Raw genomic sequence first — 16,015 nt, forward strand, 5'->3', positions numbered from 1 at the left:
AAAACAAGAAGAAAAAAAAAGAAAAAGATGTGTTTGTGTGGTTTGAAGGAGGTTTGGGGATGGGAGGCTTAATACGGCAAAGGTGAACACCCACCTGTGGGAGAAGGAGTTCTTGGACAGGTTCAGGTAGGAGAGGTCAGCGCAGCAGCCCCGCAGCAAGGCCCCGAACAACTGGCAGAGAGACAGAGAGATAAATGGGTTTATGTTATGCTCACTACAGCGAATGTAACTGCGTTGTATAACATTTATTCTGGACCCTGAATGCAGCATGAATGCTTATAGTGTGCAGTTGACACGAATGCAATGTGAAGCGACTTAAAAAAAATAAAAAATAAAAATCATGCTACTTTTTTTTTTTTTCTTGGCTAAAGCCTCTATGATAAAAACATCTGTTAATGTATCATGCTGGCATTAAGGCATTAAAAAACTGAATTTCATAGAAGCCCAACTGCAGATTCGTGTGTGTGTGTGGGGGGGGGGGGGGGGGGGGGGGGGGAATGAAGCGGGACATAATGAGATGAGATGTTACTGCCGGTCAAATGAGGCTAAAGCTGTCTTTGCAATTTATTTTAAGATTGATTTTATCCTTCTTTTTTTTTTGGGCACTGGGTTGTGTGCAGGATAATACAAGATCTGTCATTATGTTTACACAACCACACTCAATTGGATTCACCATCTATTGTACAGTATGTGACTGCCAAGGAAAATTGAGTCATCTATAAGTCTACGGCAAATAAATATACAGAGACTATCTGTAGTCATTACTCACTTCAGGTTTTCTGGGAGTCCTGAGGAAGATGCTACATTATTGTGTGTGCCTCTGAGCAAGGCACACACCCCTAAATGTTGTGTGTGTCCTCGGAGATACAGACACTTGGTAAAAGCTGTACGTTACACTCCTCACTGACAGCAACGGGATTTGCCTTGAGTAGTGTAGTCATGTGCCCACACTCTAGTATCTGCTGCATAAATACAGTAGGTTCTGAATTCCACATGTCTGTCTCCCCGAGGAACTAAGTTTCACTTTCTTAAGAAAAAACAGAGTGACAGACTTTCCTGCATGCAGCGATTGAGAGTGAAATCTCTGCGGAGACTCTTCTTCTTTTTAATCGGATGAAAATATGATGCAAACTTGCTGCCTGACTTTGAATACATGCCAAGTTAATTCATTGTTTCTTTCTGATTCTTTTCTGATTATAATGAAAACAGTGCAAACCACAATGAATTCATGTTTTTGCTCCACCTCTGTACACTAATTAAAAGAAGTAACTTAGCCTCTTATGTTGCTACTGTACAGGCTCTGGTACAAAGTGGCTTCAACACAAAGCCACTTTGATACTATTGCACAAATGTATTCTGTGTCACCAGAATACATTTAACGCAAAACTTTCTATGACACCCATGTCTAACATACTTATGCCTTATAATCTGCTTATAGCACTGTATAATTCTAGTTATAAGCACTTATACATATTCATGATGCTGCATAACAATAATCATAACACATTTTGATGATAATGATTCCTCATTATAAAATGGTCAAGTATCATAATACTTTATAGTTGCTGGTGACTGACATTTTTTTCAAGGATCATAGTGTAGTATAATTCTCATAGTTTTTGTACATTATAATAATTATTATAATGTATAATAATCACTGTTGTAATGCATTATAGTGTAATTATAAGTTACTCTTAGTGGTCATTTGGTGCTTTAAGTGAGGTAATGAAATTCCTCAGGTATAGGCAGATATAATACAGTACAAGACTGTTAAGTGGTCAATCTATGTAAGAACACACAACATTGTAAAATGAATGTATTTGTTCAATGGGTCATAACAGACAATGAACTGAGTACTCTGATTTAACTCAGCTTTTTGATGATGAACTGATGAGCAAATCTGACTAACATAAGTATGACTAAACAGTTGTAGATGGAACTTATCTTAAATGTACTGAATTTGCTTATTCGTGTTCAGTGAACTTAATTCTGCCTGTTTCAGATTTTCACAACTATTTACTCAACTTCAGTTAAAGTCACTCATATTTTTAAGGCAGTAGGTTAACTTTTTAAGTTTAACCATCTTTAAATGTTTTATAGTGCATCTGTATGCAGCTCAGAAACAGGTCAATGCAGGGTACATTTAAGTTAACAGGCCTCCATCAGAAGTTAATTTATACATGCATAGTGACATCACAGAACTGCTTTCCATACCTAAAAATGCCAATGAGATGTTGACTTATCTTGGAGTGTTCCCAATATTCAAAGCCATATACAATTTAGTTACAGTGACTGTACATTTTAAATACATTTTAAAGAAATGTTTAATTGGCGGTTTGAGATCAGTCTTATGTTTGAAAAATAGTTTTAATCTTTTTAACAATTGTAGCAAAGATCCAGCTCTATGTTCTCAATGGTCAATATATCAGGTAGATATAAACTGTAAAATGAGAAGTAAAGTCACACTTTGAGGAAAATTGTGAACTTCTACACCCTAATAGTTGGAAAAGAACAGTGACCTATTTTTTTTAGAATTATTCATTATCATTAGTATATGCTCTTGCCCATTTAAGGGCTAATGCCCCCTTTCTCCAGCAGCTCAATAATACATAACAGACACTGTTTCAACCAGTCTTTATGTGTGTACTGAAAGCACTCATCTGCCAGTGAAGTGTACTATTTCCCGATAGCAAGACCAAATGGGCAATAAGGAGAGTAATTGTATTGCAGTGAATCAAAGTCAAGCTGAACCCATACCAGGAAAAAAAAGAGAATTACTTACTGTTCTTCAATTTGCTCTATTAAATATTCATCAAATGTCAAGTTTCACATTCAAAACTGGGAAAGAACCACTAAAAAACTTGTGTTGAAAATAAAGTATGCTGTGTCACCCACAGTTCCCCAGCCTGGATTACCAATGTAAAATCATGCTGCAATAATTAATCTTCCATCCATCAAACTGCATATCAAAATCAGTCTCTCTCATCTTGTGAAGATATCACTCACTGGAATCAAAAAAAAAAAAAAAAAAAGATAAAAAAAATGAATGCACACTAAATCGTGACCCATTTAATGTAGAAATGAAGATGATATATGTGTGTTTGTTAGACAGGAGGGAGCTCCAGGCAAATATGATCGGCATCAAATCTCGGTTTCTTGTTAGACTTTAAGTAGCATCTCATCACTCGCACGAGGTTAAACTATCGCACAAATCCATTTTTCCCTGGCAGTGCCATCCATCACATAGATTGACTAATCGACCGTCGTCAGTACGTCACCACAGATTAAAACAGGAACTGATTAATAATTCAATCCAGTAGGCCAACACTAAAAAAGACAAATTCTTCCTCAGACAGTTGCCTTTCAAAAAAGGATAGATGTCAACTAAGAAAACAGGACGTGAAGCAGTTTTCACACTCTTTTAGTCTCGAGGAGGGTTTAAAAAGAAATAAGAAGAGAAAGTTTTGAGAATTTGCAACTGAAGCAGAATAGATGCAACGACTTCAATGAATTCAAGCACATACAGTAATTCAATACAAAATTGATGGCCCACATTAACAGGGAGGGAAGAGGATTAGTTTCACAGGGTTTCATCTGCCAAACAGACACCTGCTAGACAAGTTCTGTATTCTCATAGGTGTTTAAAATCATTTGAGTGAAGTGAAGTGCAGCAAGGACAAAAAGCAAATGCATCACAGTGAAATGCAAAGTGTTTTGGTATTAGGGAAACAGGGGTGGAACGAGTATTCATATCCTTTACTCAAATATGCACTCAATGGCCACTTCAATAGGTACACCTGTGCAATCTAAAACAATCCAATACATTCTACTTTTTTGAAGTTTATACATTTTCCATTTTTGTTAAAATTGTCAGAAAAATGTTTTATGTTCATTACTGAGGTCATACTAAGTGGTGGTGGCATACTGAGGTGCATTATATTGACTGCTGTTCCTAATATTTTGCCCCCCTCATGTATGTTAATGGTATGGACAAAATAGGAAAACCATTCAGTATAATGCACCCTAATACACCACCATCACCCACTATGACTTCAGTAATAAACATAAAGTAGAATTATCACCTTTTTAATAATGTCAACAAAAACTGAAAATATAAAAGCTTCATAAATGTAGAATTTATAGCAGAGCTGTTGTATTGGATAGAATTAGATTGCGCAGGTGTACCTAATGAAGTGGATGGTGACTGTATGCAGTAATACAACAATGTAAAATTTCAATTTACAAGTATTATCAGCAAGATGTACTTAAAGTATGTGTGAGCAGCATTTCTGTTGTACTGTAGTTGTTCAAGATGGATGATTTTAACCATTTTATAATATATTGAACAGTTTAGAGTTACAAAATAAATTCAAATTCCACTTTCAAGAAATAAATTTGATACTACTTTTAAACTGGCTTTTTTAAAACTCGTGTTTAAGGGATTCATAAGAGTCTTTTCGTGTATGTAATCCAGTGTGGCTTTTATTGTGAAACAGCTACAGGAAACTCATTTGCCATTTGCCTGAGGTTTGTGCTCACAGCTGCTGTTTATCAAAGATACATTTACATTTGGATATTAATGTCTGCAGATTGCAGCACTCGAATTAGGAAAACTTCAGTTTAGAAAATGTTTTCAAAAAGTTGCTATCCATAGTAATATTCCACATACACTGGCAGACTGTTTCACTTTTTATAGAAGGAAACGAAACTTCCACCAAAGTACAACGCATCATGTTTTATAAGCTTAAAATAATCAGCTAAATATGCAATGTAAGTAGTCACTGTAGCTTTAAGATACATGCAGTGTAGTAAAGAAGAAGAGAGAAGAGACACCACCACATCACACACCACCCCCATGTCAGCCCTGCCAAGGTTTCACAGTGTAAACGCAGAGCTCTGTAAATCTGTAGCTGGCACTGACCTCTGACCTTCCAGTGATGGAGGGAAACAATGAAAACATCCTTGCATGTCCCTACAGCGCGTTTTCCTGTCAGAAGCAGTACAGCACAGACAAAGCAGTAAAGACTAGACGTAAACGAGAAATACGGCCTCCTACTCAGCCAGCACTTCTTTTTTCTTCTTCTTTACAAACCTCTACATCCACTGAAAGATGACAAGACACTCAAAACATCTTAAGTGCCGTTGTAACTTTCAGCAATGAGTCTTGTGAAAAAATATCAGAGCTGCTGTCCATAGACACCTGAGCAGTGCAGCAAGTGGAGCAAATGTGTCCCCATTGTTTATTTAGGGGTAGCAAAGCTATGGTTTTACTACTCCACTTTTGTCTATTTTAAAATAAACGTATCAGATTATATTTAATTAGCCTATATCAATGATCGTTACACTATTTTCAGCAACTGACAAAATCAGACATTATTGGAGCACCCTTTGAGTTGGTTCAGTTGAAACTGTTGCTTCCTACAGCATGCTTTAGTTGTCCATCACAGACTCTCAATTCACACAGGAGCCTGACTATTAACAAAAGTGAGAAACATGCCACTAAAGTTTAAATTAGCTACAAGTAAGATTGTCCTTTTGCTATAATGCTTGACAGATTTATGAGTCAACATCAGCGAACACTGTCTAACATTAGCTCGCTGAGCAGACAGGATTCAGTTGTGGAGATGGAACATTCATTAAGGGGCCGATTTAGAGTCGGCTCTTTTAAAGTGTAATGTGGCTGTTGGTTTTGCCAATTGACACTTTTCACACACTCTCATACCACTCGTCCATTTTCTCACGCAAGGAAAAACTAATTCATAACCGATGAGACAGGACACAGACGTACCAGACAGAGCAGCACCGTGCAGCAGATATTCAGGTGGTCTAATGAGTATTGAGAATAGCAACTCTCAGGTTTGACACTGACAGCTTTAATTATACAAATCATATGGTGGTGTGTTGTAAGGCTGCTGCATTTATATCAATGTTTTGTCTTGTTTGACCTTGAAAATGGCCTAGACTGCAAACTATTACCATATTCGGCCACATGTTTTATACATATAATTTCACCCTCAATTTCACTAATCTAAACTAGTACAGGTAGCTATTTCTCGACTTAAGAGGTTATGTGGTGTAGAAATGCAGGAAATGTGTATTAAATTACTCTTTCCCCCCTTTTCTAGACCCATCCACTAGTAATGCATCTCTTCATGTTTGCTCTCCCATTTTAAGCCATAACCAGACATAATCCATGCTGTTATCTCAGCAGTCACCAGCAGGGGCAGACACTTAAACGTGGTCACAGATCTGCCATCCTTTCAGCTGTTTCTGCAAATGTGGCAAGACGCCGTTTTTGTCACAGAGGCAGACGTGCTAAATTTAGACGCAGCAACAACACAAAGTCATTCCTCTGAAGTGACAAAGATGTGAACGAAAGCATGCAACAAAGGCTCCTGTATCCTTTTCATACAATATGTCATTTGTATAATTCATAAGTGGGTATACATCTCTACTGTAGAGCCTTCTACTATAAGAGCTTTTACCATCACTCAATGCATTATGCACAGAGTGGCTCTAACAGAGTCAACTGAGGTAACATTGTTTTTGTGTGGCAGGTGATTCGTATTCAGGATGCTTTCCCTTTCTGTTTCTTGGCCTGATTCCCGTTCTAGAGATGAGATCAGACAGCGATGGCTGTAACAGAGATAGTGAGTACAAACCGAGTCCACGGTACAGTCTGTTCCAGATAGATCCAAATGGACCAGGCAGTTGGGCTGGGCGAGGAACAGGTACAGGTTCTGCACAGGAGGAAGAAGAATGTCAGTTTATATGGCAGTAGACACGTTCCTAAATATGTCTGTGTGTATGTGTGTGTGTGTGTGTGTGTGTGTGTCTCACTGTAGCATCCTCTCCAGACAGAACCCCAGGGTTTTTACTGAGGTCCAGATGCAGCAGAGAATTGGAGTAGTCGTCACTTGAACACAACGCCTGGGATAGAGAAACCACACCTAGAGAGAGAGGAAGAGGAGGGGAAGAAGGACTTGCGTAAACAAGTTATATGCATCCTTGAGTGTTTAATCATCCTATAATTATCCTATTTTTTCTCCAATAGACCAATTTCATGCTTTAGACGTGACTCATTTGCAAGTAATGAATACCAAACTACATATTGGAAGAGAGTAAGACAGCTCAGTGGCAAAAAATAATTGGCCCGAGACTGGTGAGCTGATATAGAAAGAGCTTTTTAGATGAAGCCAACCAACTTTTTCGCTATCCTAGCATCAGCCTGAAAGCCAAAACAAAAGGAAATCATTCTTTTAAAATCAGATCACTACACAATTACTCCTGACAGCCCGATGGGACCTCTTATTAAAATCCTCACCCTGCCACACTGATGCAAAGCACAGCAAAGCATACTATGGCAAGCTGAGGATTAAAGATAGAGACAATAACACAGGAGAAATATCTAGAAGCAGCTATACATAAAAAAAAGTCTGCAACCATAGTTACTCTGTGTGCTATTCACTATATCATCGATTACAGCCAGCAGTTGCAGGATGAGTGTTTCTTCTCTTCTGTAGCATTGGGGTGAAGCCAGCTACTGCATGTGCTGCTCTGGAGCTGGCAAAGCGCTAAGCTCTTCATCCCTAATTTGCAGCGATTAGGAGGGAAATGAGGGGAAGAGGGGACAGGGTGTCTAATCCCCCCCTCCATCTATCTATCAGCTGCTTAATTCTGCTGGAAGTGGGGACTTTTGGAAGCCATCCGGTTGGTGTGAAATTGTCAAGCGTGTGTGGGAGCAAAGGTATCAGGGCATGCATGACATATCTGCCTATTTGCATGTCTGATCAAGTTCTACAAGACAATGCATAGGTGTGTGCCTGTATGTGTGTGTCTACTGTGTGTGTGCCTGCTTGAGCATGTGTGTAGGTGTTTCAGAGACAGTGAGGAGGGTGGGGAGAGGGAGAAAGATCTATAAATATTCAACAAAAAATGCTCAGCCCCTGCAAAGTCATACCAACACCCACCATTCAAGGTCAGTACCACATCACTGCATTCCCCCAGAATCACTGTGTCAACCCACTGCCTTTTAAAATCGCACCTTCAGTAGTGTGGTCTCCCATTAATAACATACACTAACAGGATATGGGGGCTGTTATCTGTAGCATATGTATTACACTCAGGTTTCAGCTTTGTTATTACATAGAACGTTCCTTCATCCATACTTCCCTGCAAAAAAAAAGAGAGCAGTAACTGCAGAGACGAAGCAGACTGTTGAATATCTCCACACAGGTATTAAGGTGTATAAAAATACTCGGCTCGGAACAATAATGTGTGCCTGATGTGTTTTTTCCCCAGGAAAAATATACATAATTACCACATTAAAATCCCTAAAATGACATCTTCTCTCTCATTAAAAATCCCAGAATCTATGAATATGTAAATATATTTCATTTTAAAAGTTTTCCTGCTCAACACTCCTTGTTCACTGTGAAGTCAATTCTCAGTGTTTGTGCACTGAGAATTGACTTCAGTCAATTCTCAGTGTGTTTCCACATCACACTTGGCCTTCAAGACTAGATGTGATGTCACAAATCATGCTTGCAGGTCCACCACTGAATATCGGATTTTCAATGAGAACAAAGAAACTTTCCCCATTCAGCAGATGAATGTGAAAACATCCTTCTAGTGTAAAACTCTGCACATTCATCATTCTGCATTGTGAAGTTCAAACGTCACCAACAATAGGGACAAGAAGAAAAACACATGGAGGGAGATTTCAAGGTGTTCAAGCTGACCAGCAAAGAGTAATATAAAAGGATGTACTCATTTCATTTCATTGCACACAAAAGTATTACATAACCAACATAATAGCTAAAAAAAAAAAAGGAATATTACATTCTGCCTTAGGAAAAATGCAGTTGTTCAAAAAGAAGGTTTTCAACTTTTTGTTCAAGCTTAAAGGGGAGCTATTATGCTCATTTCCAGCTCTATATATTTATTCTGGGAATCCAGTAGTTTTGCATGATTCACAACTAGCCTCAGCTCCTGCCTCTTTATGGCACCCCTTCTGATGAGTACACTCTGTTTTGGTTGACCGGCTTTCCGGAAGCTGCAAAGGGACAGCCGTATCAGAGTTGTGTTAAGTTACTGCTGATCAACATTTCCTGCTTAATTGCTTCATATTCATAGTCATTTTAATGTCTAACTAACAGGGGACTTGTTCCTCATCGAATTAGCAGTGCTTCATTAGTGGCACAGAGAACCAGATGACACAACAACATCTGGAGATATTTGTATCTGTTTGTTGAGTGGATCAGTTAGAAATAATGCAGGGAGGAATAATACAAGCAGAAACAGCCATAGTGATGATGATGTTTGACGAAAAGCTGCAGATGACCAGCCTCTAACTGTTAAACCATTTATTTCACTTTGCTGTGCTGTGCTGTGCTGTGTAATGGAAAAACACTTACAGCCTGCCAACTCAACTTGAGTCACGGCTTGACTACCCCCAAAACAATGAAAGAAATGCCATAATGTTAGTGGAACGGAGCAGTGAACTTGCACACTATGCATGGATTAGATGACCATAATGACATAGAGCTGGGAAAAAAAGTTAAACCAAGCGTTTAGAGTAGACTCAAGCCTGTGCTTTTTGCTCAGAGGGATTGCTTCTACACACGCTGACACTTTGCCACATTTAATATGAACATCTGACATTGTAACATTATATATGTAAAAATAAAGAAAAGCATACAATAAACTCCATTTTGATTATTTGTAGTAAAGTCCAATGTATTTAAATGAATCTCTGTTATGCTAGTTGTCTGTCTGCCTGACTACTATCATGTTTCTATTGAAATTTTACAGTTTAGTAAAATGTTAAGGTAGCTTAACCTCACCTGCCAATCACATGGATTCCATTAGAGTCAAATAGCATTTACTGCTACTCTGTTATGCTAGTTAGTTTAGCAGGAATTTAGCTATATTGTTTTTCTATCATTGGATTCATATATATATATTATCTTGTACCTTAGATATGGAGAAATGAAATGACCACATTAGTTCATTGAAGTGAATATTTTTAGGGGCTAAACTCAATCAAATAAATGTAGTTTTAGGTTTAGGTTTAGCTAACGGTAGCTGTATCTATCTCACCAGCTAGATTTCACTTGACAGAGTTCTCTTGCTTTAGCTTTTGTAGTAAGTGCAATAGCAGCTTCATGAGCCCAGAGTGATACTGTAACTTGGCTTGAATTTAAGTTACTTAGGAACTTTACTGTCTATATTGTGAAAAATTATCTTTGGCTATACTACAGAGACAGTGATTAAGTGGAACACTTAGTTATTAGCTTTATTTTGTAGTTAAGGCATGACCTAAACATCTTTATGTGATTTTATGTATCTAAAATACTTAGTTACTGTGTTTTGCCTTTGTCAGGCAGCACACTTCTTTTGCAACTCATTAATAAATAAATCATGACATCAGCTAAATCAGATAAACGTCTACCATAAATGCCATGAAAGATCAAAGGTGCTATGAAATAAGCTATAATGAGCAAACATGCCATCAAGATTAAGCTATAAACGTATGGATTTATGTCTGTATCAATATTATCCTTTAGAGTCTGCTGTAATACTAGCGGATGGTTTTATTGTCTGGGATAAAAGCAATAGAACTAGGACACTGCACTAATGCCTACGTAGGATTTTAGGGGGGGAAAACAGATCAACTGCTTATGATTCTGACCTGATTATCATTTGGTAGATGGATCATACATTACCAGCATGGGTCTGTTTATCTGTGTAAGTTCCAGCCACAATAAATCTTCATTTGGGGCTAGCAGGGTGGCCTTATGGTTAAAGAGACTGCTCTTTGAGCAGAGGAGCTGGGGTTAAAAGCATCCACTCTGCTGAAATGTCCTTGATGATTATACCCAATCTAAAACTTAATTGGGCATTCATTCACATGTATGTGTTTGTGTGCAGTGACAGCCACTAGGGGTTGCTGTGTGTCAGAGGAGTACTCCTACCCTTAGAGGACAGGGAGGTCTTGGAGAGATTGAGGAGGCGAAGGCCTTTGTTGAGGCGACACACTTGTTGAATCAGGTTGGACACTCCTGGTATAAGGAGAGAAGAGGAGACAAAGAGAGAGGGGAGAGATAATAATAAGAAGAGATTAAACAGAGAGAGAAGAGGAAGAAGAAACATGGAGGGGAAGACAAAAATAGCTTCACTTAATTAAAAAAACACACAAAGGCCTACACCCCTCCACTATTGAAGAGTTATGAGTAGGACAGTCAAGTCAGCCCACACAGAGCTTTGCCACTTGATATCAAGCTAAAATGTAACCTCTCTCTATAAATCCCGTCCAAAACATACACATACAATATATAATCATACCCACAAACAATACACATACACACACACACACAAACACACACTTACTGTATTTTACACAGTTTCTCCCACATTCCCAGTGCAGACACAAACCCATAAGAATACCATATGCCAAGCCAGATTACATAACACACAGTTTCAGCTCAGCAATCTTATTAAAACACATTGCAGCAATGCTAATATAACAAAAGGCTGTGCTTTATTAAAAATCTATTGTGATGTCATTCTAAAACATTTTTTCATGGTTACTGCATCTTCTTTGCTTTTTCAGTTTTTATTAATCTGCATGTATACAACAACAACAAAAAAACACAATAGGCCCAGCACTGACTGAAGGTCATTCTTTACTATGATTATGTATATTATTGAGATGGTACTTAAAGCTGCATCAGTTTTGCAGTTGTAATCACAGTAAAGTAAGTCCACACACTGTTTATACACACATAAAACACACACTCACAAGTAAATGGAGCGTTGCTAGTGTAAGTACAAAGAATCTATTGAATTTATGGGGTGACATGTCAAATGCAAGAACAGAATTAGCTAATGAGTGATACTGACATGCAAGCATGACCCTGGAAAACACACACACACACACACACTTTTCCGGTGTATGTGTATGTGTGTGTGTGTGTGTGTGTGTGTGTGTGTGTGTGTGTGTGTGTGTGTGTGTGCGTGTGCGTGTGTGTGTGTGTGTGCAAACAAAATAAGTTCACTTTGCTGGCGAGTTGTGGGCGAGACAAAATAGCAGTATTTCTCATAGATACAGCATGAAAGATAGATGACAGAGAAAAAAATAGTAAAAACAAAGAGAAACAGAAAATAAGGGTTCTGAGAGGACAGAGATTGATTCTGAATTCTCTGAGAGCAAACAAAAGCCACGGCGAAGTAAAAGCAAAAGAACAATCAGAGGAGCCCTGAGAGAGCCAGCAGTAGGAGGGAGAAAGAGTTCACTGAGTACAGGCTGGTACCTTGGTTGTCTAACGTGTTGTGAGCCAGGTTGAGGGAGTGAATCACGGACGCCGGGTTCTCTGACAGTGCCGACGCCATCTTCTGCGGAAAATCCCTGGAGAGAAAAACAAATGAAAATAGGTGTTTTTAGAGTGAAATTGAATGAGCAACTTGAGTATGAGAAATGAGTAAATCTGTTGGAAAGATTTCCCTAAGTTACCTGAATGCACCAAGTTCCATATTTACACAAGTGCCAAATAGCCTGCTAAAGAGAAGTATTGTCCCTTTAAATCCCAGTATTATCAGGGCTCCAAATTAAACTTATAAGCTTTCCTTTTTGCATATAACCACAGATATGTGACTGTAGCACAGTATCAGAACTGTCAGGTAGTGAAAGTTTGCATTAAATGCTTGGCCAGATTCTTCTTGGCCAGAGCTGTGTCTGAAATCACTCTGTATTTACTACTATACTTCTACTAGTACATTTACCCTCTGGCATTGTATTGGAGTGTATCAGTGTATTTGTACAGTTTATATGATACCTTTTCAAAAAATTGACTGGTACTGTATATTATATAGAGAATCATGAAAGGGAGTCATTTCTGACATAGCGTTAGCCTTGCATGTACTTATCTTCTGACAAGATAATTTTGCTAATGGCGCTAATTAGCTCACTAATTTAGGCAAACTTCTTGTACACTAATAGCTTTTAGACACTCAAATAAAGTATAATTTTGCTATTTGGACATAAAGCCAGACATATTATTGCTGTCAGTATCAGATACGCAGCCTTGATATGAAGGTCATATTACATATTCTTGCATTTTCCCTCATGTCTATTGAGTGTGTACTGTAATGATTTTTTAGCTAACGGTTTTTCGTTTACAGACCTAGCTTTACTGGTTCACTCTCACTGTTCTGTACCAAAATGGTAGACATAAAAAGTGAGTGGCAAGCTGATGAACACAGTGGAGCATAAAGCAGCTAAAGAAACAGATTTTTTTTTTTTTTTTTTTTTGGTCGTCAGGAGTCCTTAGAGACCAAAAGTTAAAAATAGCTTGAATACCAGACTTACGTTTGTGTGGTGGCCAGCAACAATATGGCTCCAAATTAAAGCTGTTCTGTGACTGTTAGATGTGTAAAGAGACAACTGTTTGCTAGCATGTTTGCCACAATTGTGTTTATAGTTTGTTCCTCTTAAAATGTGTCAATTATTTAACATTACATATCAGAATCACTGTCACTAATATACAGTTTTTCCCTGTCAGCTGTTGTTGCAGCACTTATGGAGAGCCTCTAATAAAAATTGCCCTCTCTATTGGAATAGGTTTAATAAAATAAAGTGTAAAAACTTGGAAACATCATCATTATGCTGAAGTAAATGATTATGCCCTGAGGCAGCCAATTTGTCTCAATTAATACTAAATAAGGAATGCGTAGAAGGTGAAAAGTCATGCCAGGTAAAGCCTAAAATTTTAATAATGTTTGAACGGAGAAACAATAAGCCTGTCGCAGGCAGAGCGGAGGGAGCTTTCGTGGTTAATGATGAAAGAGTGGAGGTTAAGAGAGGTGAGAGGGGGAGAAAAAAAAGGAGGGGAGACAGAATTGGAAAGGTCAAGACAGCAGAGAGAGTGGGAGGGTGAGGAGGAATTGAGAGATGAGATGAGGTAGATAGAAGTGAGAGGAGAGGACAGAGGCATATAGGAGAAGAGGAGAGGAGAGAGAGAGAGAGAGAAAATGCTGGGGGTGGGAGGGGGACTTGAGCAGACAAAAGCAGAGAGGCGGAGGAGCGTTTGATAGGCGAAGGTGTGAGGAGAAGAGAAGGAGAGGAAATTGAATTAAACAAAGAGAGGTGACAGGTGAGGTGGCAGATGATTGTCAGGCAGGAGGAAACCTACGATTTGAGTCCTGCATTCTCCAGAGTGAGCTCCTCCAGACTGTTGGACTTGCTGACTGTGTGCAGGACCTGGTCCACCACCTCCGACCCCTGGAGACAAATAAAAGAACACTTGTGAAGCTTGTGACCCAAGGCCTCAAGTTCACATGAAATTGATCTTATGTGCATTAAGGTTAATAGCTTCATAGACTTGATTAGGTTTTGAAATCAAGTTTCATAATAAGAAACACAGATTTGTATTTAGTATGGTAAATTTTTTTTAAATCCCTGAACATCTATATATCCTCAGTTGTTTCCTCACTATAAATACAAAATTTGCTGCCAGACTTAAAACAATTGTAACCATTTTACATGAGAGATTTCTGTATTGGGGTCATTTCATTAGTCTGAATTGGGTTGGACTGAGTAGGAAAAAAGTGATACACACATATGCACCAATCAACCATTTTATGTTCGTACATGTTTTTCAGTATTAAACTCTTATAAATATTAATAACTGAATATTTTTAATCAGAATTTTAACTTTGAGTCTTGCTTATTTAGCCATGAACGTCTAATATTATAGAAATGTATTAAAAATAAATTACACTGTGGAGTTTTTTACCACTAGTATGACTATGGAGCAATGTTTTTAATGAGTTGGCCCCCTTTTTTTTGTTTGTATTGTGTACTGGCAGATCAGCAGTTGGTAATGTGCAAAGATGCAGGACAATACTCCAGCAAAAGCAGTGAAGAAGAACACTGACAGCAAGTGAACATGGATGAAATCAAAGCAAGCCTCAAAAATGATATTTGTAAAATCATATTTGTTTCTTGGTTAGAAAACAATCAATGTAAACATAACGTTTGTCTATTTCCAGGAAAATATGAGAGGGGCTTTAATGATCACTAAGGTGAGATAATTTAATGCACTTCAATCACAGAGTGATGCTGCTTAATCTAACTTAATGCTAAGCATCAATCATTTTCATATCATCTTAAATTGGTGCTTAAAACTATGCTGAGGGCAAACTTAACTCAGTGTCCTCTTTAAAGTCCTGTCTTCAAACTTGTTTTTATGAACTTTTCTTTATTTTTATTTAGTATATATATATAGTATAGAAATGAGATTCAATTGATATTCAAGGTTGGCCTAATGTAGACGATGCATTGGTGTAAATCAATGGTTATTTTAAGTTAAGGGTAAAAAAATGTGAACTGCTGCCAGAGCTTTGAACATATTTGAACTGAAGTCGGGCAAACGAGCACATAAACGAACGTTTTCAATAAAATAAAAGTCTTCTCACTACACACAGGCTGGCAAAGGAAAACTTAAAGAGATAAAAGATTAAATAAAGTGATGAGAAGTCGACATCTGGCTGAAGGTTTATGAGTGAGGAAGATTTAAAAAGAAGGATAGTTACAATGCGCAGGTCTTTGCAGTACAGCTTGGTGAACCAGGTGTTGTACGCAATGGATGCCACGATCACTGCCAAGTCCCTGGAATGGGGACACACACACACACACACACACACACACACACACACACACACACACACACACACACACACACACACACACACACACACACACACACACACACACACACACACACACACACACACACACACACACACACACACACACACACACACACACACACACACACACACACACACACACACACACACACACACACAGAAACAGATAAAATTCAAATCTTTAAATTAGCGAACTCCATCTGCTCAAAAACCATTTGATGTCATTGATCCATAAATTCACATTATCGTGGGCCAAACTTTTTCTTTGCTGCCCGTTTTGTAGGAAGCAGTTTATCATTGTGAC

General features: G+C 38.2%; 1 protein-coding gene across 1 annotated transcript in view; it reads right to left on the reverse strand.

The window, feature by feature from the left end:
- Positions 1-16,015, reverse strand: part of LOC133990744 (capping protein, Arp2/3 and myosin-I linker protein 3-like) — a 98,584-nt gene that overhangs the window by 56,869 nt on the left and 25,700 nt on the right. The window contains exons 9-15 of the mRNA XM_062429146.1: positions 15,595-15,670; positions 14,193-14,281; positions 12,315-12,409; positions 10,977-11,063; positions 6,841-6,950; positions 6,663-6,740; positions 95-171 (exon numbers count right to left, since the gene is read on the reverse strand). Coding sequence (XP_062285130.1) covers positions 95-171; positions 6,663-6,740; positions 6,841-6,950; positions 10,977-11,063; positions 12,315-12,409; positions 14,193-14,281; positions 15,595-15,670 — 612 coding nt within the window. The remainder of the gene's footprint in view (positions 1-94; positions 172-6,662; positions 6,741-6,840; positions 6,951-10,976; positions 11,064-12,314; positions 12,410-14,192; positions 14,282-15,594; positions 15,671-16,015) is intronic.

Source organism: Scomber scombrus, chromosome 11 (genome assembly GCF_963691925.1).
Source record: "Scomber scombrus chromosome 11, fScoSco1.1, whole genome shotgun sequence".
Taxonomy (NCBI): Eukaryota; Metazoa; Chordata; class Actinopteri; order Scombriformes; family Scombridae; genus Scomber; species Scomber scombrus.